General features: G+C 43.1%; 1 protein-coding gene across 4 annotated transcripts in view; it reads left to right on the top strand.

Moving 5' to 3' along the window:
- Positions 1–26,893, top strand: part of ASPH (aspartate beta-hydroxylase) — a 232,648-nt gene that overhangs the window by 134,836 nt on the left and 70,919 nt on the right. For all 4 annotated transcript variants that reach the window (XM_047841783.1, XM_047841784.1, XM_047841782.1 and 1 more), the window contains 3 exons: positions 13,249–13,334; positions 20,208–20,294; positions 26,662–26,812. In XM_047841783.1, the coding sequence (XP_047697739.1) occupies positions 13,249–13,334; positions 20,208–20,294; positions 26,662–26,812 (324 nt within the window). The remainder of the gene's footprint in view (positions 1–13,248; positions 13,335–20,207; positions 20,295–26,661; positions 26,813–26,893) is intronic.

Genomic DNA, 26,893 nt, shown 5'->3' with positions numbered 1-26,893 from the left:
GCTGTGTCTGATTCAAACACTATTTCTAATGTATTACTTAAAAGTGAGTTAAGGGCTTACCCAGAAGAGTAGGATCGCTAGAATTGTATCTAAAATAAGATTTGGGGAAGGTGGCTGACCTCTCATGGAACAGTGCACATGGAGATAAATTCATAATGTCTGAAGCAGCTGTTGGTAAGCCTGTGCACTGCCTTGGCACCGAAGGGGTTTCTTTTATGTATAGAAAACACATCACTTAGCGTTTCTGAAATTTCTAATCTAACATATGGGGTCACATCTGTTAAAGGATTATTAGTCTAGAAAGGGAGTGATGTATAATTTATTAAAATAACTCTATGGGGAGACAGCAGACTACATTTAATAAACTGGAATACTTGCTGGCTCCATTGAATGCTCCCAGTGGAATCCCACATCATTTCAATAGAGGGGGCAGACGAAAACAATTGGCCTTTATATAATGTTTACTGTGTTGTATTACTTAGTGTCTCTCAGCTGAAAAATATTTATGTTAACTGTTAGGTTTAAGCTCTGACTATTGAACGCCTGCGGCTACATAGTTGATATTTACTTCTGAGGAGAACAGGGTTCCGTTATTCCTTAGCTGTAGGAGGCAAAAGAAGGGTGGACCATTCTTCTTCCCTCCAATCTGCAGTGAAGGCTGGCAGGTAAGAGTTGCCCAGATTGGCCTCTTGTCCCAGGACCATAGACCTACAAGGTAGACAGTATTAGAGGAAGCAGGCTCAGAGGGGGTTCCTTTCTGGATCAAACACATTAATGTTCCTCTCTCACAGTGATAATACAATGATTCCTACCAGAAGCGCTTCCATGGCTGTCTGCTGATTGGGCTTCTCAACAGCAAATAACATGACTCTCTCTTGATATGAAAGCAGGTTTATTTCAGACCCCACTGTGAAGCAAAGCAATAGAATACTGTAGGGGTGGAAAAGTTTTCCCTTCTTCCCTTTTAGGTTCTTTGTGTGGTCTAATAATTAAATGGGCATAGGAGAGACTAACAGAAAAAAAGTTTAGTAACGTGTACTTTCTGTATCCATGGGTTACACCCTGGAAAACTGAGTAACTCTCCAAAATGACTGAAGCCATCACTTTAAATACCATCTGCAGCTAAAGGTGAAAGGTGGTGGGGCTGGGGAGTCAGTCATGGGAGTTTAGCAGGAAAACCCGATAAATGAGTATCAGGTTGTTATGCAGACTTAAGTTTTGGGCTTTCTCCATTGGTAAGAGTTTCTGTACATTGAGTCATCCCTCCTTCCTGGTAGGGAAGGATACCCTTAAAGACAGAGAGGGAGACACCCTTCAAAATGGCTATCTCCCTTAAAATGTGAATGTCTCTTACAAAAGGGTAACTTCTACTCAATTCTTGGAGCTTCTCTTGTGTCTACACTTTCTTAAAAATAACCAGCTTAAAATAAACAACATGCCAAAGAGGCATATCAGGGGGTGGGGGAGGTGGGGTGGCAAAATTTGCTCCCCTAAAATATCTTGCTCAATTCACACTTCTAAAAGAAAGAGAAAGAACTGTGTGCCCCTGTCGTCCTCCCCTGCCTGAGCCTTGGAGGAACACTGGTACATGAGCAAATGCGGGCTTGCTTTCCCTATACCCAGCAGAAGGAATCCCATCAAAAATCTTAGTACTGGATTCTTCCAAGTCTTGAATATTTTGCTCTATTGTTTCCTTCTTTTTCATCATTTGCCTTAATCTGTAGATTTGCCATAATGTCAAACAAATTTAGAGACTTTTTTTCTTACATTGAAATCTAGCATTGATTTTGAAAAGAAAAGCAAACTGGGGCACTTGGGTGGCTCAGTCGGTTAAGCATCTGACTCTTGATTTTGGCCCAGATCATGGTCCCATGGTTTGTGGGATCGAGCCCCGTGTCAGGCTCCATTTTGTGAGCACAGTACCTGCTTGGGATTCTCTCTTTCCCTCTATCTCTGCCCCTTCCCCGCTGTCTCTCTCTTAAAATAAATAAGCTTAAAAAAAAAGAAAAGAAAAATTAACTTCCAATTCTAATACAGGAAGATTAAAATATGCCTTAGGTTAACTGTTAATTAACATGAATAATATTGCAATAGTGTATTACATGATTATTTTAGCTTCAGGCTGCTTTCCAGAGAGAGAGCATGTTTCCTTCAATGTCTTATTTTAGTCTTACTCTTCCGTCCCTTAAAATATTTTTGCTTTTTAGATTATTTCTCATCATATTCCACCTTTGGATACCTATTACAAAAAGCAGTCTTTTCATATTTTGTGTGATTCTGCTTGGAGACGCATGGCAGGGTCCAGGGAACGAGGGAAGTATAGTGTGTCCCCATAGGTCCTTAGTCCTTTGTTGACTCAGAAAATGCAAACTGGATACAGATATAGTGTGGCAAAGTTATTAGATGCCCAAAATCTGTCAGGGAAATGGTTGACTCTGTTATGCCCAGAATTCGTGATCCCCGAATACCGCCAGGGAGCCGAGTCCGATGTAAAAGCAAAAGAGCCTTTATTCGAGCAAGCTCGAGCTCAATCCCCTACCTGCACCGAAGCAGAGGTGAGATACCAGAGAGAGAGCGAGTTTCAAAAGAACAAAGGTTTTACTGGGGCCTAGGGGCAGTTGGTGAGGTAATGGCTGTGGCCTCAGCAGATTGGCTGGGGAAGGGTCCGAGTCCTGTTAGGCTGGTGAGCGGGAGGTTACTCAAGGGGAGGAGGCGTGGTCAAGGTGAAGGACACAGAACAAGATGGAGTCGGCCCGCGTAGGCCCGCCCTTTCAGACTCTAGAGCAAATCTGGTATCTTAAAAACAAATAAATGAATAAAAATAATTCCTAAAACCATTTGCTAATAAGGTGTTGGGGATGAGCAAATTTTCCTCTCTCCAAAGTTCTTCCAGTTAGACTAAGAATTAAATTGATGTGAGACAAGATTAACAGGGGGAAATATCATTTAGTGTTGCACATGCAGGGCATACACAGACATAAAACTCCCAAGGACAGTCTGGCAACATGAGGCTTACATGACATTCGGAGCTAAGGAGCTAATAACCCCCCCAAGGTAGAGGTCTGGGGATACAAAGAGGAGGAAGGCCATTTGTCAGAAGGTAAGAGGAGATGTTTGAGAAGCAAAGGCTGCCCTTTTATGCAAATAGCTTTCTTAGGTAAAAAGGAATCTCTTAATAGCTCTCTTGCTGACTCAGGCTTTCCTTTTCAATGTAAATTTGGGCAGTTGAGGGAGGGGTAAAGTCCTTTTCCTGAATCTGCTAGGTTTTGATTCCTTTTAACTCAAAATAATCTTGCCAAAGTGGCCCATCTTGGAGTGGCCTTCCCTTGGCCCCTACAAAGATATATCCATACAAATATCCCATATAATTAAAGAACAGAATTTTAAGATACATGAAAATAAGGTATTCTTATAGATGGGAGTCATGAGTAACATTGATATTGATGTTTTATGCTCCTTTATGTTTGGTAGATGAGGTTTAGATATTATCCCAATTTCATGGAAGCAAAATTAAGCAAGTCACTGAAGAAAGGCAAAATTGAGGCTCAAACTCTGGCCCCCAGACTCTATACACTGTGATTACCCTACCAAGCCATGGTGTCTGTGCATAATGTATAAACCCTGGATCTTCGAGACACAAAAGGAAAATTACTGTGGTTATTTACCTTTATCCTTCAAGACAGGTAGTACAAAGGTCAACTTATTCCTTTTTACAATGTAGGGGCCAAGAGCAAGCTGCCCCAAAGTGGGCCACTTTTGCATGAAGATTATTTTGCACCGAAGACAGTTTAGATCTTATGAACTCAAGACATACTTCTGCTTTTAACTACATAGAAGAATCTAAATTGGGGGTCTTTCTCAGAATAAGAGTTATTACCAGAGGTAAACTTGATCTGAGTGACCCATCCGTATGGCAGGTCAAACATCTAATGACCAAATATTTGCTCTTCTCATGATTGCCTTGTGAACTGCATTCCATCCTGTGAAGTCTCAGACTTCTTTCTACCCACTTCTTCTTAGTTCAGGATGACATATATATCTCATTTTGCCTCACTGTCTTTGGAATTTCCGTATCTGTGTAGAAGCCTTGTACGTGTGAAATTAAATTTGATTTTCTCCTGTTAATCTGTGTCATGCCATTTGATTCTTCATCCAACTAGAAGGACTTTGAAAGGAACAGGAATTCTTCCTGTCTGACAACAATATGATACTTACACTAATATTTAATTCTACTCTGTCATCACTCTCAAAACCCTTAGAAACACCCTAGTTTCTTAACTTTTGGGCCAGATGCTAGAGATACAGCACAATGGTCAAAAGCATAGACATTGCAGCCAAGATAACCCCAAGATCCAACCTTGGCTTCTGCTGTTTACAGTTTGCACAGCCTGGGTGAGTCACATATGTCAAGCAGAGTAAGTGCTCAGTAAATGTCAACTATTATCAGCAAACAATTTTATAAGGCATTACACAATGACTCAGAACATAAAAACAAGATGCCTTGTGAACTTATATTCTACTAAAATTAGCTGAATTTTGCAGTCTAAGAACTTACTGATTAGTTGGGTTGGAAGAATTTTCTCTGTCCTTCAAGGTCCTTCTAGCCAGAATAAGAATCAAATTTGGCATGAGGCAGATTAACAGGAGAAAATCAAATTTAATTTTGTACCAATGGTGAATCCATACAGACATGGAAATTGTGGACAGTCAGTAGGTCATTTTGAACTAAGGAGAAACGGGTAGGGATCTGGGACTTCCAAGGGAAGGAATGCAATTCAGGAGAAGATGAAAAAGAGTAAATGTTCGGTAAACAAATGTTTGCCATTTGAAACAATGGGACATACAGAACTTGGATCAAACAGGCCTTGCTAGGTTCCTCCCTGTCTACTTGCCTACTTCATATCATGACGTAGTTAGTTATCTATGGGGGTAGCTCTCTTCCTGGAGCAGGTCCTCTAACCAAATTCTTTACAGCAGCTGTCAGGGAGGTACAGAGCTTTTCCTGAATCTTCTGGGCTTGATGGCTTTTTATTTGAAAAAGTCTTCATGCCAAAGTGGCCCATCTTGGGGCAGCCTGCCCTTGGCCCCTGCAGTTGTGCTAGTATTCTGCCATTTGTGTTCTAAATTGCTGAATATAGTGAAAAATAAGGATGGAATGAGACATGGGAATTAAGTATCAGTGTTCTCTATACTTTTTCAGGGAGGATTGGCTTGCGTATACCTTTTTCTTTGTCTTATCTTTTTCCTCTGTCCCCTCCACTATTGTCCATTGATGCTTTTTGGATTAGACCTTCTTTTTTAAAGCAAGCTACTCTCAGTTCATTCTCTTCTTGGTTGCTTATGGTTTGCTGATTTTTTTTTTTTTAATAGTTGATATGCCTAAGTTACAGACTGACATTGTCCTACCCCCTTCCAGAATGTCTTGATTCATTCATGCTTACATATGTCTGGAAACATTTGTCAAGGACTTTCTCTGTAGGACAAGCCATGGGCTAAATGCTGGAAATAAGTTGCAAGTAAGTTCTTTTCTCACACGAATTAACAATCCAGCAAGGGTTGGGGAGTCTTGGTAGGAAGAGAGAGGGGGTGAGCGTGCACAAGCTAAATATACAGCCAACCAAACACAGCCTGAAAAGTTTACTATTTCTAGAAACAAAATGCTATAAGAGCCCAGAAGAGAAGGATTTTTTTTTTTTTTTTGCATGATGAAGTCTTAGATGACTAAATAGAGGAATGGCATTTAAGCTAGGTCTTAAAGGTTGAAGTGCAGAGTATTCCTTGGTAGAAATAGAGGGAAGTATTTTCCAGAAAAAGAAAACACCATGAGAAGAGTCACAGAGGTGTCGAAGTTCATGCCATATTTGAGAGGCTGTATGAAGGACACCTAAAACGCTTTACAGTACAGAACAGGAGAGGAAAACAGAAACCAGGGGACAGTTTGCAAAAGGCAGTAAACTTGGTTCAAGGAAACACAACTGTGAAATAGCTCAAGATGGACATTATATCCCTTGAACAAATGAAGCATTTGGGGGGTTTTGACTTAGCGGGAGAAGTCCTCGTTTTTTTTTCTCCCTGTGTCTCAGAGTTCAGTTAATTGAAGGTCCTTAATTAGCGTACAAAACTGTATCAAAAGCAAAATGGAAGCCCAGGGCAGGAGCAGATACCATGGCCTTCAGTGCAAGTAAGACACATGGCGTCTGGAATCCCTTGTCCAGGTCGGGGTAGGGAGTTACGGTTGTATACTTCGTGTCTTGCATATTTTCAAAAGCCCAATTCTTGCTGTGCCAGTGCCGTTTTTTTTTTAATTTTTTTAATGTTTTTATTTTATTTTTGAGACACAGACAGAGCACGAGCTGCGGAGGGGCAGAGAAATAGAGACAGAATCCAAAGCAGGCTCCAGGCTCCGAGCTGTCAGCGCAGAGCCCAACGCGGGGCTCAAACTCACGGACCGTGAGATCATGACCTGAGCTGAAGTCGGACGCTTAATCGACTGAGCCACCCAGGCGCCCCCCACTGCCATTTTATAGTTGGGGTGTACATCCTCTCTCAACAAAACTTATACTCCCTAAACATGCACTTTGGGCCTCTGCTGGTTCTTAAAGCAGGCTTAGCATCACTAAGGCCAGATCCTCAAATATGGGGAGAGAGCAAGTCAGTGCCCAGAGTTCCTGAACAATATCTCTGCCTTCAGCTTCCCATAATAAGAGCATTCACATAGATGGTACCAAACGCTACCATCCAAACAGAAGGAGATGCTTGGCCTTTCGCTTCCAAGAAAAAATAACTCATGATGAAGGTCCAAGTCCCCAGTTGTAAATGAATTACAAAACAGATCCTCTTTCCTCTGCCCAGAATAATGCTGCCACTACCTGGGTATACTTGAACTCTAAGTTTCCCCAGGAAACTTTCTCTTTTGCCTCCCAAATAGATTAGCACCACTCCCGATCCATCCTTAAACTCATTCCTCTGAAGGTTAATTGTCCATTTACATCCTTCTTCTCAATACGACAGTGGCCTCCTTGAGAAGATTTCTGTTGAATTCCCAGCATCTAGCAACAGTCCTTGGAACACAGTGGGATTTTAGCAAATAGTGGGAAGAATGAACCAGTCAGTGAAGAAAGTTGGTCTCCACCCAGAGACCTCGGGCTCTGTCCATTGTGTTCCAACACTGAAGAACTACATTTTGATGTAGTTCAAGAGTAGTCAAAAATTCCTTGATGTTGTTTTGTTTGTTTTTAAAGAGTGGAATGCTTAGAGGGTGGAATGAACACTAAGAAAGGGGTGAGCAATCAGGATTAAAAAAAGTAGCTGGGTATTAAACAGGAAGAATATATAGATGTCACCAAAGGCCTCATTAGGTCTGGAGGAGCATTTTTTTCCTTCTCCTTTTCCTTTTCTTTTTCTTTCTTTCTTTTTTTTTTTTTTTTTTTTTTACAAAGAGAAGCCTCTGAATTGTGGTTGAGTTTGCATTACCTCCCAATAGATTCATGGCAAGGAGGGGGCTCAAAATCAGATTCAATTTTATTTTTACTTTTACAAGTATTATATTTCCATGCCCAAATGCTCTTCATACTGTTGTACATAAAGTAAGAATCCTTACTGAGAATCACTTAGATTGTCTCTTCCTTGTAACGTTTTCACGAAGGCCATGTTGAGACATAATTTACACGTGGTTAGGTCCAAACCATATATATCCAAGTGTGCAGGGATGAGTTTTGACATATGTATAGACGTCTAGATACAGTCTATCCACCACAGTTAAGATACACAATGCTGTAACCCCCAAATTCTCTTGTACCCTTTGCAGTCAACCCTTTTACCCATTCCCAGCCTCTGGAATCACTTACCTGTTTTCTTTCCTCGCAGTTTTCCCTTTTCCAAAATGCTGCATAAAGGGAATCATCCAGCCAGTAGCCATTTGAATTTGGCCTCTTTTACTTAACGTGATCCATTTGAGGTGCATTATGCCTATTATGGCTTAGTATGGAGCAGTAGTCCGTTGTATCACTCTGCCCCAGATGGTCCACTCCCAGGTGGACGGACATTTGGTTTTCTGTACTCTTCGGCTGTTCTGAGCAATGGTGCAGTGAACATACACATACAAGGCTTTGTGTGGACATATGTTTGCATTTCTCTTGGCTACGTAACCAGGATCAGGAGTGCTAACATGACATTCTCAGGAACTTCATTTTTTATTTTGTATGTTCAAGGATCCATGGGTGTATTTAAACAGTGGAAGACATGGACAGAAATATCCTTGGGACAGTGTAGAGCATGGAGACAGACTGGAAACAGGGAGACTGGCTAGGAAATTGTTGCTTTTCTGCCTACCATGTGGAGACATTGCCATTTCCATCACTCTGTTTTAATGGAGTAGTTTTAGAACACAAATCTAATACAAAGGTTCTGTGTCTGTTTTCCTTGGTGGTCAAATTCTACCCAGGCACCATAATATAAAAACATCATCATTTGTGGACCAAGTAGAAATGAAAAGGGAATCAACAGTAATTTTTATGTAATCTGAGGGCTTTTTCATCCTCTTGATTATTCTTTTATTTTTCTTCTTTTTTTCTTCTTTTTTCTTAACATTTCAGCCATGGCATGGCAGGGGAACTAAGAATTTAAAATGCAACTGAAATGCACTTTTTTCCTTCTTAGTGGTTTTGTAAGAAGATAAAATTCTTGCAATGGCAGTGATTATTTTTACACAAAGTTTAATATAGCATAAATAGCTTCCTTCCAAACCATTTGTTTTTAAATCCGTGTTCAACAAAATTAACAATTCATTCCAGTACCTTCTAGGTCTACTCTGAAAGATTACCTTGATTTCAATCAACTGAAAATTAAAAGCACGGGATTTCCGGGGCATCTGGGTGGTTCAGTTCATTAAGCGTCTGACTTCAGCTCAGGTCATGATCTCATGGTCTGTGAGTTCGAGCCCCGCGTCGGGCTCTGTGCTGATAGCTCGGAGCCTGGAGCCTGCTTCGGATTCTGTGTCTCCCTCTCTCTCTGACCCTGCCCCATTCATGCTCTCTGTCTCAAAAATAAATAAACATTAAAAAAAATTTTTTTTAAAGCACAGGACTTCCAAGTTCAAAGAGAACTGAGCACAACCAGCCCAAGTGACTCATTGGTAGATGAGAGAACATTGAGGCCAAAAGCACCTGACAGCCTGGTTCCATCACTGACCATGAGTGCTCCTTGTCGTTTCTGTGGCTTGGCTCTGTGCCTCCCCATCACAAGAAGGAGGAGATCTGTCTGTGTTTTTGAGAGTCGGGAAAATCGCCTTAGGCTTCTCATACATTTAAAAATAAAAATAGCCATGATGGGATGAGACTTGAATTTCAAAGAGAGGCGAAATAAGAACTATTACGTTTGAAGATACGTGAAAAGAAATATGTTAAGGTTTTTAATATTTTGTCTATTTTTTTGTGATAATATTGAAATATTTTGACATTGAGATACTTACAGCTTAGCTGTTTAACACGCATATTATGTTGGATGTCCTGAGCGGGCAGTAGTTTATTTTTCTTCTTCTAGATAAGTCTCGTGTTAACTTTATAAAATGGGAGACAGAGGTGGGAAAACCAGTGACACCAGCAGTAATATACTCTAGTCGGGTGCACCCTGGGCTTTCTTGGTCCCACTGGCATTCTGCCAACAGACACTTCTGCAAAACCAAAATGAGCAATTGAGAGACGTGAGTCAGTGTTGAGACGACAAGACAGTAACTCACCACCGTGAATTCTCATCTCGGTCACACGTCAGTTTATTTTCCATATCCTTAGCGCACATGCTAACGTATAGCGACACACAGCTGGAAATGCCCTTTATTCCCTATTTTGTCCGTCTCTGCTTCAGCCGCTTATATTTTTTAACACTAGGGGTCCTGACGGGGAGCCTGCGTGGCTCAGTCGGTGAAGCGTCCGACTTCGGCTCAGGTCATGATCTCACCATTTGTGAGTTTGAGCCCCGCATCGGGCTCTGGGCTGACAGCTCGGAGCCTGGAGCCTGTTTCAGATTCTGTGTCTCCCTCTCTCTCTCTCTCTGTCCCTCTCCCACTCACACTCTCTCTTTCTCTCTCTCTCTCTCAAAAATAAAATAAATGTTTAAAAAAATTATTTAAAAAAACCAATAGGGGTCCTGAGGGTTCAGGGAGGGGGAAGAGAAAGATGGAATAAACAAATAAAAGAGCATAACATTTTTTTTTAATGCATAAGGAATGAAATAAAGGAAAGATGATCAGAGTGTCAGCTTTTTTGCTGATGAAGCCTGAATTGAAGGATGGGCAGGATGAGCAGGAACAAGGGGTTTATTAGTAATAAACCCCAGAATCAGACGTAACTGCCCACTTCCGGCAGCAGGGAACAGGCCTGGTTCCCCCACGTGGTCACCTCAGACGTGCCCTTGGGAGGAAGAGAAGGGATGGGACTGAGTCACCCGAGTTTGTCATATCCCCCAACCCAGTGAGCAGATAAGTCACACCATCTCCCCTGTGGGGAGAGGCAAGAGGCTAAGAGGCTTTAGGAAGTGTCCTTCCCTTTGGAAACCATTTGAGTGGAAACCATCCTTCCCATGTGGATGAGCGAGGGGAGGCGTCAAGGGACTAACCCTTTTGGGACCTCAGTGACATGCCTGTGAAGTTAAACTCCCTGTGGGTGGGAGGTCGAGAGGATAAAAGGAGATATACGTAAAGCACCCAGGGTGGAGGCCAGCCCAGAGTGAATGCTAAAAACAAAATAGTAGCGATTCCATTCAGTCTTTCTTTGGACAAATCCACACGCTCCTCCTTTGCCGTTTTATTTGCCATCTCTAGCCGGTTTGGTGGTTTGGACAACCAGATGGATACGGCGCTATCCTCTGAAAGAGAGCAGACATGACAAGAACAGATTAGTGAGCAACGGTGCCTTCGATTTCTTATGTGCTGAGCTTGAGACATCAGTGTCACAAATCACAGGCACGTGGATTTGTGATTTTTGTACTGCCAAAGAGGGGCACCTGGGTGGCTTAGGCAGCTGAGCGTCTGGCTCTTGATTTCAGCTCAGGTCGTGATCTCGCAGTTCATGAGGTCGAGCCCCAGGTCAGGCTCTGCGCTGACGGTGCGGAGCTTGCTTGGGGTTCTCTCTCTCCCTCTCTCTCTCTGCCCTTCCCCTGCTCGTGCTCTCTCTCTCACTCTCTCTCTCAACATAAATAAATAAACATGAAAAAAAATCAAAAAAAAAAAAAAAAGAAACTTAACTAGTTAATTTGTAGTTCCATTTGGAAATTAAACTGTTAAAGAAAGCCCAGTACAGGGCTGAAGACTGACCCTGAAGACAGCATCCCAGGGACCAGCAGGGGGCAGGAGCCAGAGAGGAGCTGGGGGGGAAATGCAGAGTCCAGAGAAGCACGAGGAAAACCAGGAAGGCGGACAACACAGAACAAAGTCAAGGAGAGGGATCGTCTCAGGAAGGAGGGAAGAGTCAGCCGTGCCAGGTGCTGAAAGAAGCCAGGAGAAAAAGGAACAAAAGGATTGGCAGAGAAGGCCGTAGGCATTGGAGCACCTTAGTGGATGCCAGGCACTGTGCTGTATGTTCATGTGCAATTTTGACTTAATTCTCAAAAACAATATCCCCATTTTACAGATTAGGGAAGTAAGAGCCAGAAAAGCTTTGCTACCAGCTTGGCTTAGGTCACAGAGCACGGAAATCACAGAGTTGGGACTCAGACCCCCTGCCTTCTGGCTCTTAACCGCTGAGCTCCCCTTCCTTCCAGAAGACTTGCTTTTGCCCTGTGTTGGTTGAGGAAACCAGGGCACTGTGAGTTGAGGGGCCATGAGTGAGGGGTGAGGAAGAAAGGATGGCAAGTAGACGAGGGTAGCCCGACGTTTGTCCTGGCTCGTGTTGGTTTGCTTTAAGACGATGAAGACTTCAGCATTGTTAAGTGACAAGAGATGCTTGGAATAGAGCCAGCGAGTGAGGAGACAACTAGAAGGTGCAGAAGGCCGAGGACAGGTGTGTGTGCGCGGAGGGGCGGGATCTTAAAAAGGAGAGCCCCTACTCCTCTGTGACAGGAGAGAGGCAATTGGATGTGTAGGTTCAGTGTCAGAACATTAGAGAAGGTCTCTTCTGTCCTCATTTCCTCATTCTGTCCCCTCCCCCTATCCCACTACCAACCCCCTTCTCTATCTGGAACATCCCATTTACCCTTCAAGGTCCCGCCCTTGTCACTCTCCTGAGCCCACAGGACGGTCTGCTGTAGGCTTCCAGGGACCATGAGGCCTCCATCCACCCCACAGGCACTGCCAGGTGTGCACCAGCAGGACTCGTCCCCCTCCTGCTGGATGTGACTTTATGCTAAGTGAGCATGAATCAATTCAGTCTGCATCTAAGACATGGTGCCTTGTCTTGATCTCAGGGTTGTGAGTTCAAGCCCCGCATTGGGCTCCACGCTGGGCACAAAGTTTAAAAAAAAAATCTTAAAATAGTACAAGTCGTATAGGAGAAGGGCCATGAAAGAGAGAGATGCAGGGTGCTGTGGACTCTAAGCCAGAGGGGAAATGACATGAGGGAGGCAGAACTGAGCACTTATGTGAGTGACACCTGGAGAAGCCTTAGGAAGAGTGTAGTTTAGAGCTAATTGTTGCAGGATGAGCGTGTTTTCAACTGACAAAGGTAAAAAATGGGCCATTTTACTTAGAGAAAGTAGTATCCGAAATGGCACAGAGCTTATTTGGGGAACACAGGGTGGTCCTGTTTGGCTGAAGTATGGAATATGGCTGGAGTGGTATCCATGATGCAATGGAAGAACCTTGAGCACTAGACTATGAAATTCTGTTAGCGGTGGCTCCCTTGAGATTTCCCACTGACTTTCCCATTTTTATCTTTATCTGATCGTAAACATTGCAGAAATATTCAAAAGCTATTTTAAGCAGTCTTTTGCACTTAGCCCAAAAGTTGACAATAAGAGTTCATAACTCACACCTCCCATTTTTATTCTGGAAACTAGGCCAGTATCCCTCGTGAGTTTCAGGATGCCAGTACCCACCCAGTCTCCCAGGAACACCTGTGACCGTCGGAGTAAGGGCGGCGGTACCTCCCTTGGCAGCTACCGACGGTGTCGTGCTAGGGATGGGGGTGGGAAGAGGTGAGCCGGGAGTGGGTTTGCTCCTGCAGCTGTAGGTTTCTCATTACTTGTAAATCACTATTCTTAATAATTATTTCTAGACAAAAAAAAAAAATACAAAATAAAACCTCTTTTTTCTTTCAGTTAAGAAAAAGAAGCCTAAACTATTAAATAAATTTGATAAGACTATTAAAGCTGAACTTGACGCTGCAGAAAAACTTCGTAAAAGGGTATGTTGATGTTTTTGTCTGGTGGAGAAATGTGCAATGAAGATAAATTCAGGCATTACTCTTGCATCGTTAAAATAATAATAATAATAATAATAATAATAATAATAACAACAACAATAGAAACAGCCCTTGAATAGAGTGGATTTTTCCCCAAGAGCATCAGCATTCCATGTGAAATGAGTCAAGTACAAGGAAGAATCATGGCTGTATGACCAAACAGAAGTAGAACTAACATTGAGGTCGGCTAACCTGAGGTCAGCCTCCCTCCACCACTTGCTAGTTGTGTGGCTTTGGACAGAACACTTGGCCATTCTGAGCCTCAGTTTCCTTATTTAAAAAAATGAGAATAGTAAGTACTCTTTCTAAAAGTTTTTGATTGGGTAGCATCTCAATGCAAAGAGAAAGTAAGTTAGTCCAGTACTCTTAGGGTAGTTACTGTTAAGTGAAATGACACTGGGTTTAACATTCTTCTCCCTTGGGGTTAATCCCATGCACCTGCAGTTTTCAGGGAGACTATTATGGGGTTTGTGTTGTTACCCGTTAATTTGAAATACTACTTGCATTTGTTTCTGGATATTGCGGTTAAAAAAAGAAGTTGACACTAGATTGAAGTTACTTGTTCTCTTAGTCACATTCTTCATCTAATTATCATGTCAAACACTTATAATAATGCATTTAATAACACCTTCACTTAATCATCTACTTGTTTGCCGTGGAAATTGCTCTTTCTCTACTCTGTACATGAATTAGACTTTGCGTAATGATCATTAGTTTTCCTGTAAATGCTTTTTTTTATCAAGTAGACATTGGCGGCAAAGATAGGACAGGGGGATTGTAAGTAAATAAGCAACGACAAAAGCACCCAAGTTAGGAACTGAAGTGGGACAAGAATGTGCTTCCCACATGTTTATCGGAACCATACCAGTAAGCACGGAGACTTCTGTAACTAGTATTAGACAAGGTTCCCAAGCCAAGGAGGGCTTACCCTCCTTAGCAGCTGATAAACATGTAGTCACGTCAAAGAATATCGCGGCCAGGTTGTTGTTCACTGCCCTTAAGTTTAACCGCTGGAATGATTTCTGAGTCTGTCTTCTGTGGCTTTTATAAGAGGAAGCCCTCTCCTATTTGTAGGAAATTTGCATTTCTTAATAGAAATGAAGTGGGAATCTTCTTTTTCTGTCACTTTCTTTGGCATCCTCCACTTGCTCTTTGCTAAATGCCAGGTGTGAAAATGTGGGGTGTCTATTTCACAGGTGACTTTTGGGATAAAGGACAAAGGAGCAACTTTAGAGAAGGGTTTTTCTGTAATTCTAATGAATGGTAAAGAGCTCAGTTACCAAGGGGCAGATACATCGATGGGACATAAAAGTGATGGAACAGTCCATGGGGGATTCTCTGGTTCTTGCTTATTTGGAGAAATTATCATTCATTCCTCCAGAAGCACCCTGAATTTCTAACAGACTAAATAAAGGAGGAAGAAATAGCTACAGTTCTTGCTTCTGAAATAGCAGGGATCCATATTATTGGCTGCATTATCAGCGTAATTTTTTAAGGTTATTTTTATGGCTGATACTTCAAATGATGCGACTGGACGTGCTGGAGTAGCCCATGCTGAGGTATGTCCTAGACGGAGGAGGTCCAGTCTAGCTTTGAGTACTGTGCTACATGAAAGTATGAGGTCACTTTATTTTTCCATCCAAAGTGCATAGATCAGATCATATTTCAATCATCTATTTTTCAAAAGTATTGCTTAAAATACCTCTATTTTTCAGAAGTACGTATTGCTTGAAACTCTTCCTTATCCCTAGAAAAAAAGAATGTGAAGTGCTATACTGAAAGATTCTTTTATTTGCTGGAGTCACTTACTGTTACTGTATTTTAAGTGGAAAAAGAGAGGGAAAATGGAAAACGTAATAAGGCCGGAGTAAGTAAGGCCAGCACATGAAAGCTTACATCCCAGGCTCTAAATGGTGCTTGGGATGAATGAAGTACACTGTAGGCAGAAGACACGGGGAATAGCATCGTCCTGTAAGATTAATGGTGTTCATCAGAGTAGCTGTCCTCTACCAAGTCCGGAGAGAAACGTTCTGCTGTGGATCTTCATAAAGGGTGCACTGATGGATGGCACAGCTTCCCCCCTAACATCACACCAGCGGATTCTACAACACATCTGTGTGTGTGTGGGGGGGGGGGGGGTGTCTTAATGTCCTTCAGCATGGCCCACTGGCCTCATGCCAGCACAGCGGGGCCCAAGTACGTGTCTCTCCAATGAACTGGCTTTGGTCCTGGGAGAAAATGTAAGCTATGTTGAAAGAGATGATTTTTAGGCAGTTCTTCACAAGCATTGTATCTTGCTTTTGAGTTTTTAAATAAGAAATGCGTAATAGCGTTAGGAGATTCTGGGGAAGGGAAATTCTTTCAGACCAAAAGCAAACACATTTACTTTGTCAGCCCTTAGCAAAGCAACACGGTCTCTGTCTTAAGGGGAGCGCAAGGATGCCTAGGTCAAGCCAAATATTCCATTATTTTTATAACCTTGATGACCAACTAAGGGAGTGTCTAGAAGGAACAAAATACTTTAGCAAATTTGTTACGAAGATTGTTATTTCCATTGTTATTTCTGTTTTAAAGCATAATGGTGCATTTAGCATGATTTTCACAAAAATAGCCTCAACATTTGCAACTTGAGTTATGTAATGCATGTGGTAAAGCTAAAAATAGTCCCCCCAAAAGATACCCACGTCCTAATCCCTGGATCTTGTATTTACAGAAAGGGTCTTTGCAGATATGAGTAAGTTAAGGATCTTGAACCGGGGAGATTATTCTGGGTTATCCAGTTGGGCCCCAAATGCAGCCACACGTGTCTTTATAAGAGAGAGGCAGAGGGAAATTGAATACAGACAACATAGGAGACAGAAAGGAGAAGACAATGTGAAAACCGAAGTAAAGACTGGAGTATGCATCCACAGTCAAGAAAGGCTGTCGGGAGGAAAAGGACAGATTCTCCTCCAGAGCCTCCGGAGGAAACGTGGCTCTAACAACATCTCAATTTCAGCCCAGTGCAACTAATTTTGGACTTCTGTTCCCCACAGCACTGAGGAATAAATTTCTGTTGTTTCAGTCATCAAGTTTCTGGTAATTTGTTACAGCAGCTATAGAGAACTAATCCAGATTTTGGTGCTGGACAGTGGGTTGCTCCTGTAGCAAATACTTAAAAATGTGAAAGTGGCTTTGGAGAATTGGGTTAGAAGTAGAGGCTGAAAGAATTTTGAGAGGCATGAGAGCAAAAGCCTGGATTGCCTGAAGCAGACTGTTGGTAGAAATATGCATGCGAAAGCTGCTTCTGGTGAGGGCTCTCAGAGGAAGTGAGGAGCACCTTAGAGAAAGGTTTATTGATAATCTTCGAGAATGCACATTATCGTTGCAAACAGCATGTTGACAGAGATGTTAAAGGCACTTCTGGCCAGAGCCCAGAAGGAAATGAGGAACAGGTCCCTGAAACTGGAGGAAAGGCAGTCCTTGCTAGAGAGTAGCAGGAAGGTTAACTGAATTACATCTTACTGTCCTGGGCAAAGCAAAACTTGTAAGCGATGACCTTGGATATTTAGCTGAGGAGATTTCCAAGCCAAGTGTTGAGGATGTGGCTTGATTTCTTTTTTTGCTGCTTCTCGTAAAATAAGAGAGGAAAGTGATAATTAAGGAAGAAACCATTAGAGAAAAAAGAGCCAGGACATGAAAGTTCGGGGAGATTTCTTAGTCTATGCAGATTGCAGAAGATCCTACAAGTAGGAAGTTCGTTGTTAAGAAAGGGTAGTCTGGAGAGAAGGCCGAGGGCTCCTTTTCCTGAAGAGAGTGGATGTGTGGCTCTTAGATCTACTCAGCCATCCAGCAGAAGCCAGGAATAGAGATGGGATTATCCTGGAGAGGTCTGTGGCCGTGACTCTTGTCTAATGGTGTGAATCCCTGTGACATACACAAAAGATCCACAAGGTTTTTGAGAATCTTATACCAGGAGGACCACCTCGACCTGAAAGGGACAGAGGACAAACTGAAAGAAGGCTGCAGAGTCCTGAAATTCTACAGGCAAGAACCAGGCTAATAACACTAACCACCCTTTCGGTGGAAAAGAAAGATAACTCCAAGGGCAGAGTCTTGGACCCAGAGGCCAGAGATAAGGGCTCTGAAGCCAGAGCCAAGGACTCAGAAGGCAGGGCCTCAAGCTCCAAACCTTCAGACCTAAGAATTTACCTGCCTGCATTTTGAAGCTACTTGGAATCAGTGATTCCTTTCCTCTCTTCTTCTATCTTCCACCTCCTATTCCTCCCCTTCCTTCCTCCCTCCTTCCTTCCTTCTCTCCCTGCCTCCCTCCTTTCCTTCTTTCCTTCTTCCCTTCCTTCCTCCTTCCTTCCTTCCCCCCTCCCTCCCTCCTTTCCTTCCTTCCTTCCTCCCTTCCCTTCTTCCTCCATTCTTCCTTCCTCCTTCCTCCCTCCCTTCCTCCCTCCCCTCCCTCCCTTTCTTCCTCCTTCCTTCCTTCCTTCCTTCCTCCCTCCCTCCCTCCCTCCCTCCCTCCCTCCTTTCCTTCCTTCCTTCCTTCCTCCCTCCCTCCCTCCCTCCCTCCTTTCCTTCCTTCCTTCCTTCCTTCCTTCCTTCCTTCCTTCCTTTTATTTCTTCTTATTCTTCTTATAATAATAATAATAATAATAATAATAATAAATAATAATACAGGGCAGTTACAAGAAAGTCACACAGAAAAAGATATTTGACATGAGTCCTTCATCCCTTAAAAGTGGGTGGGGGGAGGGATGAGGATTTTTAGGGTGGTGAAACTCGTCTGTATGATACTATAAGGGTGGATACAGTCCGTATACATTTGTCCAAACGCACAGAATATACAATATGAACCCTAATGTAAACTACAGACTTTGGACGATTTCGATATGGCAGGTTCATCAGTTGTAACAAATGTACCACTGTGGTGCAGGATGTTAATCATGGGGGAGGTAGCAGGTATATGAGAAACCTATACTTTCTCTCAATTGTGCCATGAGTCTAAAACTGCTCTTAAGAAATAAAATCTTTAAAGAAATTAATTCCGTGAGAGGGCAGCATATTTTAAAAAGCTATACAGACTTTTCTGACACTAAATGTGATGTGGAGTCTGTGGTCCCAGCCCGATTGATCTCTACAGCCAAGTCCCCGTTGTCAGCATGAACCTGCCTCTCGGGTCCGAGGCCTCCCTGGGCTGGGCCCCGGTATCTTGTGCTGCACACACATCCCCCACACAGCACATGCTCCATGCAGTGTCTGCCAGAGCTTCGTCACTGTTAGGAGAGTTAACCGAACAGCACCCCCACAGCCGAGTCGAGTACCCTCGTCTCCATTTTACAGGCCAGGCACCTGAGGCAGAGTCCTAAGTAACTTGCCATACGTCATGTGCCTTCCAGGCGGTGGAGAGCAGACTCCCATCAGTCGGTCTGGCTCCGGAACCGGCCCTCGTAGCCGCTCCACTGTGCATGTATTTCCCACCAGCCCCTCAGCACCATTTACGGGCACATGAGAGGAAGTGAAAACCTCTTTCTTCGAGAACGTCTGCCTAGAGAACTGATCTTACGTACCTTTAATATGAACACTGCCCGACCTTTCTCTAGTCAAGTCTGTCCGAAGTGGGTGTAAATAACAGCGGGGTAGGAGGTGCCGTTTGCTGTGCACAGCCACGTTGGAGAGGTACACTTTGTTGTGTGAAAACTCACTCGGTGAACGTCAAAACATACAAACCACAGCACGCTTCCGTTTAGATGAGGAATGAGTGGGTTTACCAGTGAATAGGGAGCTGAAGTGCCCCCCAAAGTTCATCTCAAAAAATCTGTCTCTATCCCATGGCTCCCAACATCCTCGACCTGCATCCGTCCACTGGAAACCAGGAGACGTGTGTTACCCTCTGGAATGGCCGTGGATGGAGTGTGGTGGGGGGAGGGTTCCTCACCCTCTATTCCTTTTCCTGTGGTGGTGGTCAGAGACTTATCACAGGTGCTTGGGCCATCTTCTTAAGGGCCCACATGCGCTCCGGGGAGGGGTCACATGACCCAGAGTCAGTGAGTTTTCCCAGTCAAAACCCTCAAAATTGATTGGAGAGGAGCCAAATCAATCCTGATGTCCAGTGGGTGACAGGTACCATGCCAGGTGGCCTTCTCAACCTGCAGGCTTCACCCCCACCCCAACAGGTGCTTCAGACTTCTCCTTGCAGACCCCAGGACATTCCAGCTGCCAGCAGTATTCTTCCCCCAACTTAAAACCAAAATATGGTCTTCAAGAGCATAGTCAGGGATTTTGTAGTGGTTGGTGACAGATGGTAGCTACAGTTGTGCTGAGCGTAGCGTAACGTAGAGTTGTTGAATCACTGTGTTGTACATCTGAAGTCAATGGCAGACTGTGTGTCAACTATGCTTCTGTTGAAAAGAAAATGAAGAACTAATGCCCACAGGAACTGTGCATCTAGAGGGAAGATGCAACTTTTTAAACAAAGGCTTATAGTACATCATTTGCCAGGTTTCTGTTTTTAAAAGAAATAAAGTACATTTATGTTCATTTTTACTTGTACGGTTGCCATACTTGTTAATGTTTCAAAAATCTTTGGTAAAACTGTCTTTAGACTCAAAATGGAGTCCAGGCAGTTTTGACAACATTAGCAGATGAATATTAACAAAACCATATTGGGTGACTCAGTCGGTAGAGCATCTGACCCTTGATCTCGGGGTCGTGAGTTCAAGCCCCACACTGCGCGTGGAGCCTACTTAAAACACACACACACACACATACTGAATAACATTATGCATCTGAACTTGCCGTCTTTACGTAACTGCCTCTTCCTAACAGGGAAAAATTGAGGAAGCATTGAGTGCATTCCAAGAACTGGTTCGCAAATACCCTCAGAGTCCACGGGCGAGATACGGAAAGGCACAGGTATTCGAAAACCCTCCTCTGTAGAAAATGTTTTTGGTGTTTGTATTCTGCATCATTCTTTCACTGCCCACTATTTTGCACTTCTCTTTTCTCTTGTAACTTATGTATAGAATCCATTTCTCATGCATATGTGTAAAGTCAAGCAAAAAATACTGTTGTAAAGGAGACGATTAACTTGCTATTGTGGCCTGGTGAATTCAACAACATTTTCCTGTCCTCCCTCCATCGGACTTCTCTCTGGTTTTCAAAAGAAGATCAAGAAGAATGCTATTGTCCTCAATTTCCCGTCACTGTCATGCCCCATTCCTCAAAGTGCTCACTGAAGGCTCCTCGGAGCTTTAAGAACCTGTTTTGTAACTAGAGGCTGCAAGTGTGCTTAGGAAAGACGTGAAAATATAAAGTGGAATGTACTTTGTTTTCGCTGTGGTTTCTTTCCGCTGACTCCTTTCTCACCAGCTCTCTTCTCCCTACCTACCTCCATTCCCTCGTCTCCTTTCTTCTCTGACTCTTCTCTGACATCTTCCAGCTCTTTGTTTTGTGAAGCGTGTCCACATTCATCTGTAATTACATACACCCACCAGATGCCACGTGCTCTTTTTAGACCCTGGGATTATCATAATGAACACTCTAGAGGTCTCTGTCCTTGTGGATCTTGTATTCCCGTGGAAGGTATTTTGAAGGCTACCTAGTCACAAATTACTTAGAGAAAGCCCACTCTATGCCAGGCCCTGTTCTAGGCCCTGCAGATGAACCCCTCGGCAAAACATACAGAGTTGTCATTGTGATGGCGAAGCCTGGGACAAGATAAGATATAATGCTTGTTAGTGGTAAGGGCTAAGGAAAACCTAAACAACAACAACAAAAACCCCCAAAAACCGCACAGCGTACGATGCGGGAGGGAGTTGATATGTTGGATAGGGTGTCGGGGAAAAGTCTACCCGGGAGGTGACAGTTGAGCAAGGCCATGAGTAAATATATAAATAAACATATATTTAAGCATATTATAAGGCACTAAGCATAACTATATTAGATCATCTTATATAATACATATCATAAAGAAAAGAAAAGCATACCTATTAAGATTTTTTGGCTGCAGGTGATGTGATTTGAGGACGACAGGGCAGATAGCACTTTAGATAAGTTGATCAGAAAAGGCCACTCTAGCAAGGTGGCAAGTGGCTGAAATGTGACAAGGTTACTGAGGGAGCTGTGCGGGCCGAGGGAACAGCTAGGCCAAAGGCTGTGATACAGGGAAGCGATGTTGGCAGAACAAGCTCCAGAACGGCAAGAAGGGCAAGCTGAGAGACGGTGAGGCGGCACAGGTGAGGCTGGGGCCTCACGGATGGTATTTTCCGTGCCCCAGCTTTATGCATGGACTTGGGCATCTTGTTTTTTGGTAAAGATTGTTTTGGTTCCCGGTTGGGGAATAGATTAAGGGAACATAAGTAGGAACAAGAAGCATAGGACAGTATTCCAGGTATACTCAAGGGACAGTGGCGTGGAGATAGGGAAATGGCTGGGGAGGGCTTAATGTTGGCTTGGGTGTACAGGTCAGAGGGAGACAGGACTTGAGTCCTGGATTTTTGGTTCAGCCAGGTGAGGAAAGAGAGTGCTGGTTACTCACAGGGAAAACTGGGAGAGGAACAGATTGGGGAGGTAGGAATGAAGTCAAGAATTCACTTTTCATCCTGTAATCTTTGTGATGCCTGTCGGACATTCAACTGGACATGGCAAGGAGACATTGAATTTATGATGTCTGGAGTTCAGAATAAAAGCCAGGGCTGATACACAATGTGTCGAGCAGCAAAACTCCCACAGTCCCGCCTGGTGGGATGAGATTCTCAGCCCTACTGGGACACAATACCAAAACTTTCCAGACCAAGGAGAACCTGACGTCACCCCTTTGGAGGGGGTCAGTGCCGTGACTTGTATATGGCACTCACATGGAAACTGACACATCTGTGGATAAAACAAACAGGTTTTGCTTTGAACTAAAGGCGGCCACCATTTGAGACCCAGTTGCTCAAATTCTTATCTTTCTATTAAACACTCACTTACTAAATTTTAATAAATTAAATTTGTGAAAAATTAATGCAAAGAAGTTCCCCCTGTCCATGGTACAGACCAGGGGTAGTAGACAGCAGTTATATCATTTTTGTAAATTAATTTGGTCAGTCATCCTCCAAAATTGCTAAATTCATTGGTGTTAAGCAAGACAGAATGTGTTCATTCCCAAAAGATGATGCCTGTTCAAATAAGTGATGGGCTTTGTTACCAGTATTGACAGTCATTTGATTAAGAAAGCATATTAACTAGAGAGAATAATGATGGATACACATGGTAATTTAATTGTGGCAAAAATTCTTTGTGTTTAGAATTTTTCTTTTTACGTGATGGTGATTGTGGGTGCCAGAGTCTAAATAAACTCAGTACTTTCGCACATGTGATTGTTGGATTCGTATCTTTATTTAACAGTAGGAATTTGAGATTTTGGCCTCAGGTGATATTTTTTTGTCCCTAAACTATTCTGCTACAAGGTGTTATTGATACTAATGTTAATATGGTATTAAGCAAAACTTAGGCATGGTAAATTAAATTTCAATAGAGTAATTTAAAAGAAATTTTAAATGCCTAGGAGTTTTAAAAATAAGAATTTGAAAGAAGATGGATTCCATAGGGAGGAATAAATGATGAATTTTTCATTCTTTGTTAGCAAATTAAACAATTTTGTGGGACTATCCCAACAATTTTTTTTCTAATTCAGCAACGTTAAGTTAAGTACAAACTATAATATCCATCATTTCTGAAGCAGCACTGATACTATGTTATTCTTTGGATCACCATGAAAATCAATTTTGACCAAGTTCCCTGAACATCAGTACAAAATGTTAAATTATAAATTCAGTTCACTTTATTATCTTACACAAACCATTAATGCCTCTGAGGCAGAAAATGACATGTTTCCTAGGAAGTTTGGATGGTTGAATTATTTCAAGTCAACAAAAGGCTTTGTGATGTTAACATCGTAGAACAAATGTTCTGTACCTGCCCAAACCATTTTACGTACAGATGCTAAGCTGATAGCAATAAATCTGTACAATTTTGATTTTTCAAAGCAGTCTATTAGTTTCATTCAAGAGATTTTAAGAAGTATATGCCATTTTAATACTGATATTTTCCCAATTCTGGAAGTTGTAAGAAGTTTTTACCTCATTAAAATGAAGGAACTTGGGATAGGTGGAGGAGAGGGAACAAGGTATATAAACTTTATCATCTTTCTGTCTTTTCAGATTGAGTTTTAGTTAGATATTTATTTCAATTTCTCTAAAGAAGGATTATCTTGGTAGACATTTCTCCTTCTGCCAACCTCAAAGAGACCCTCCGGATCCAGGATCTGTTTGGTAGCTTGAAGAGACTGAGCTGCATGGTCTCAAAAGGGCTCTCTCAGCTCCAGGACTCTGTCATTCTGGAAGTTATCTATGAATAATCATGTTTTGGGGAGTTAACTCACCATAGCCAAACTCAGAGGAAACTGATGCCTAAACAGAAAAGCCAGTATGTGAATATACCGAAGGCCATAGGGGCAGGATGACCAGTGTGGGTCATTGACATTGGACTTGCTCGCCTGGTAGATAAGTCCGTAATGGAGACAGACCACTTACAGATATGAACAGGTAGATAGCAGTATATTCTGAAGCTCTTTCTATCAATTTAGGATGAACTGCCCCTTTTTCATCGGGAAATTTTCATCTAGAAAAATCATAAATCTGTCCACTTCTCTCTCTCTCTCTCTCTACTGCTTCAGTTCTAGTCCTCATCATCTTGGGACACTTAACCTAATCAGTACACAGAACAAGTTATTCTTTGATGTGATATTTTCTGAAAAGTTCTCCACAGATATTTCATCAGTTTGTGCCGATTCTTACTAGTTCTGATTTGGAACAGGGGAGGGTGGATCGTTTTCTTACGGAGTTGTGCTTCATTTTGGTTCTTCAGGCAACTATATATTGACTGCAGCCCACACTTTATTTAGAAAAGGTAAACATGTTAAATAGGATATTCTGAGAAAACCCTTTATACGCCACTTTTAGCCTCTAACTGGTATCATTTTTCCTCAAATGGTAATCTTTGAATTATAGTGTACTAAATCTGATGGGATTTTAACTACCATTTTACACATTCTCCTCTTTATCCCTCTCATATTTCATTCCCCACTCTCAATCTCCAGCGAAGACTCTTGCTTATTTCACTAAGAAAATGGAAGTATCCAAAGAGAACTTCTGCATGATCCCACTACAGCACTATCAGCCTCCCTTCCCCTCCTGCCATATGCTCCGCCTTCTCTCCTGTTCGCATGGATGAATTGTTCTGGTCCCCTTTCCCAGCCTCTGCACCTGCTGAAGGACCTCATTCTGATTTTTGCATTTCCTGCATCATCACACTTTCCCTCTCTACCAACTCTTTTGCATCAGCTTAGAAACATGCTGTAATATTTGCCATTATTAAAAAAAAAAAAATCTCTCCCTGGTCTCCACATTCCTCTCCACTTACTGGCCCATTTCTCTGCTTCCCTGTAAGGGTTGTGTGCACCTCCTTCCCTCCTGGTTTCCTCTGATCCTGCTCCATTCTGTTACGGGTCCCCAGTTGTCCCATAAAAAATGCTTTTACCAGGCTCATCAGAAGTGCCACAGTGCCCAATCCAGCATCATGACCAAGATGCCCAAGCTGATGGCCACTTCCAACATGATTGATCGCTCCCTCTTGTTACCTTGTATCTATCACTTGGTCACTTCTTTGTTGTTATTTTCTCCTTACCTTTCTTTCTCTGTGCTTTTTGCTGGCCCTCCCTGTCTTTCCAACCTCTCTCCTGAACCCCAGACTCCTATATGTACCTTTCTATCCAGTATCTCCACTTGGGTGCCTAATCAGTGTTGAGTTCAATAGGTCCAAAACAGAACTCCTGATTCCGGATGCCTACCGACCTGTTCCTGCCCTCTCCTCCCGTTCTCAGAGGACGGCAGTTCTGTCTGGTAATCGCTCCAGCCAACACCCTGGAGTTCATCCTTGACTTCTCTCCCTCCCTTTCTGCCACATTCAGACCATCTGCACATCTTTTGGCTCTGACCTTCAAAACGTATCTGTAATCCAGCTGTCTCCTACCACCTTCATCCAAACCGTCACCATCACTCCTTGTCTGGGTTCCTACTGGAGCATCCTCACTGGCCTCTGTGCTTCTCTGCCACTCTTTCGGTCTGTTCTCCATACCACTGCCAGTGTGGTCCTTTCGCTCATGTCAAAAACCCCTGTTGTGGGGGCGCCTAGGTGGCCCAGTTGGTTAAGCGTCCAACTCTTGATTGCGGCTCAGGTCATGATCTCACAGTTCGTGAGATCAAGTCCTGCATTGGGCTGTGCTGACAGGGTGGAGCCTGGCTTGAGATTGATTCTCTCTCCCTGTCTCTCTCTCTCTCTTTCTGCCTCTCCCCCTGTTCATGTGTGTGCGCGCTCTCTCTCTCTCTCTCTCTCTCTCAAAATAAATAAACATTAAAAAAAAAAACCCTGGTGCCTTTCCATCTCACATGGAGGTACTGTAGTGGAATTGGCAATAGCTTGCCAGGTTCTTCGCTGCCTGACCATCACCCTTCCACTAGTCTCCTCCTTGCCCCGCGCCTGCACCCGCCTTTCCTCCACCCGTCACTTCTCCCTCGGGTCCTTGCTTTTGCTGTTTTCTCTGCCTTGGAATGTTCTTCCTCCGGATATCCCCATGCCTCACTCCCTCACTTCTGTCAGGCCATCCCTGCTCACCCTGCCTAAACTAACTTCTCCCAACCACACCGGGGCCAGCACTCCTGAGCCGGCTGCATTTTTGACCCACAGCATTTACGGCTGCCAGGCACATGGTACTTTGACTTGTATGTTGTCTTTTTCTTCATAATGAAGCAGAATGAGAAAAGGGCTTTGTGTTGTTTATTTTGCCTGCCAAGTGGCTCTCGGGTAATAGCTGTTGAATGAATGAGTGAACACACAAACTACTGAGAGAATAGGAAGTACGGACTGGAGCTCTGTCTGTGTAATGTTAATACATAACATGATACAGATCTCCATCAGCCCAGCATATATGAATTCCTCTTGCTTTTATGGCATTTTTCTTCCTCTGCAGCTTGATAGCTAACCGGTCTTCGTGTTACTTAGATAGCATGTTGTCTTGCTTTTTTTGGTTTGCTTTTGAATCGCTTGAAAAGGAGAAAATTTTAATGTGTCTCAGATTGCTTTTGATGCATGTCCAGAAATTAAGTTTGCATGCATATTTTGGGTGATTACAAATATATCTTGTCATGGGACATTTATCCAATGTGGGGACTTCCTCTAGTGTGAAGACGATCTGGCCGAGAAAAGAAGGAGCAATGAGGTGCTTCGTGGGGCCATCGAAACCTACCAGGAGGTGGCCAGTCTGCCCGATGTCCCCACAGACTTGCTGAAGCTGACCTTGAAGCGGCGCTCAGACCGACAGCAATTTCTGGGTAAGATGGAGTAAGAGTTAATTCAACAGCAAATGCCATGCTGTATATTCTTAGAAGAGTGTAGTTACCTGGAAGGGAACC

This window comes from Prionailurus viverrinus, chromosome F2, assembly GCF_022837055.1.
Source record: "Prionailurus viverrinus isolate Anna chromosome F2, UM_Priviv_1.0, whole genome shotgun sequence".
Classification (NCBI taxonomy): Eukaryota; Metazoa; Chordata; class Mammalia; order Carnivora; family Felidae; genus Prionailurus; species Prionailurus viverrinus.
Note: the sequence above shows the minus strand (reverse complement) of the source record. Positions and strands in the feature narration are given on the sequence as shown.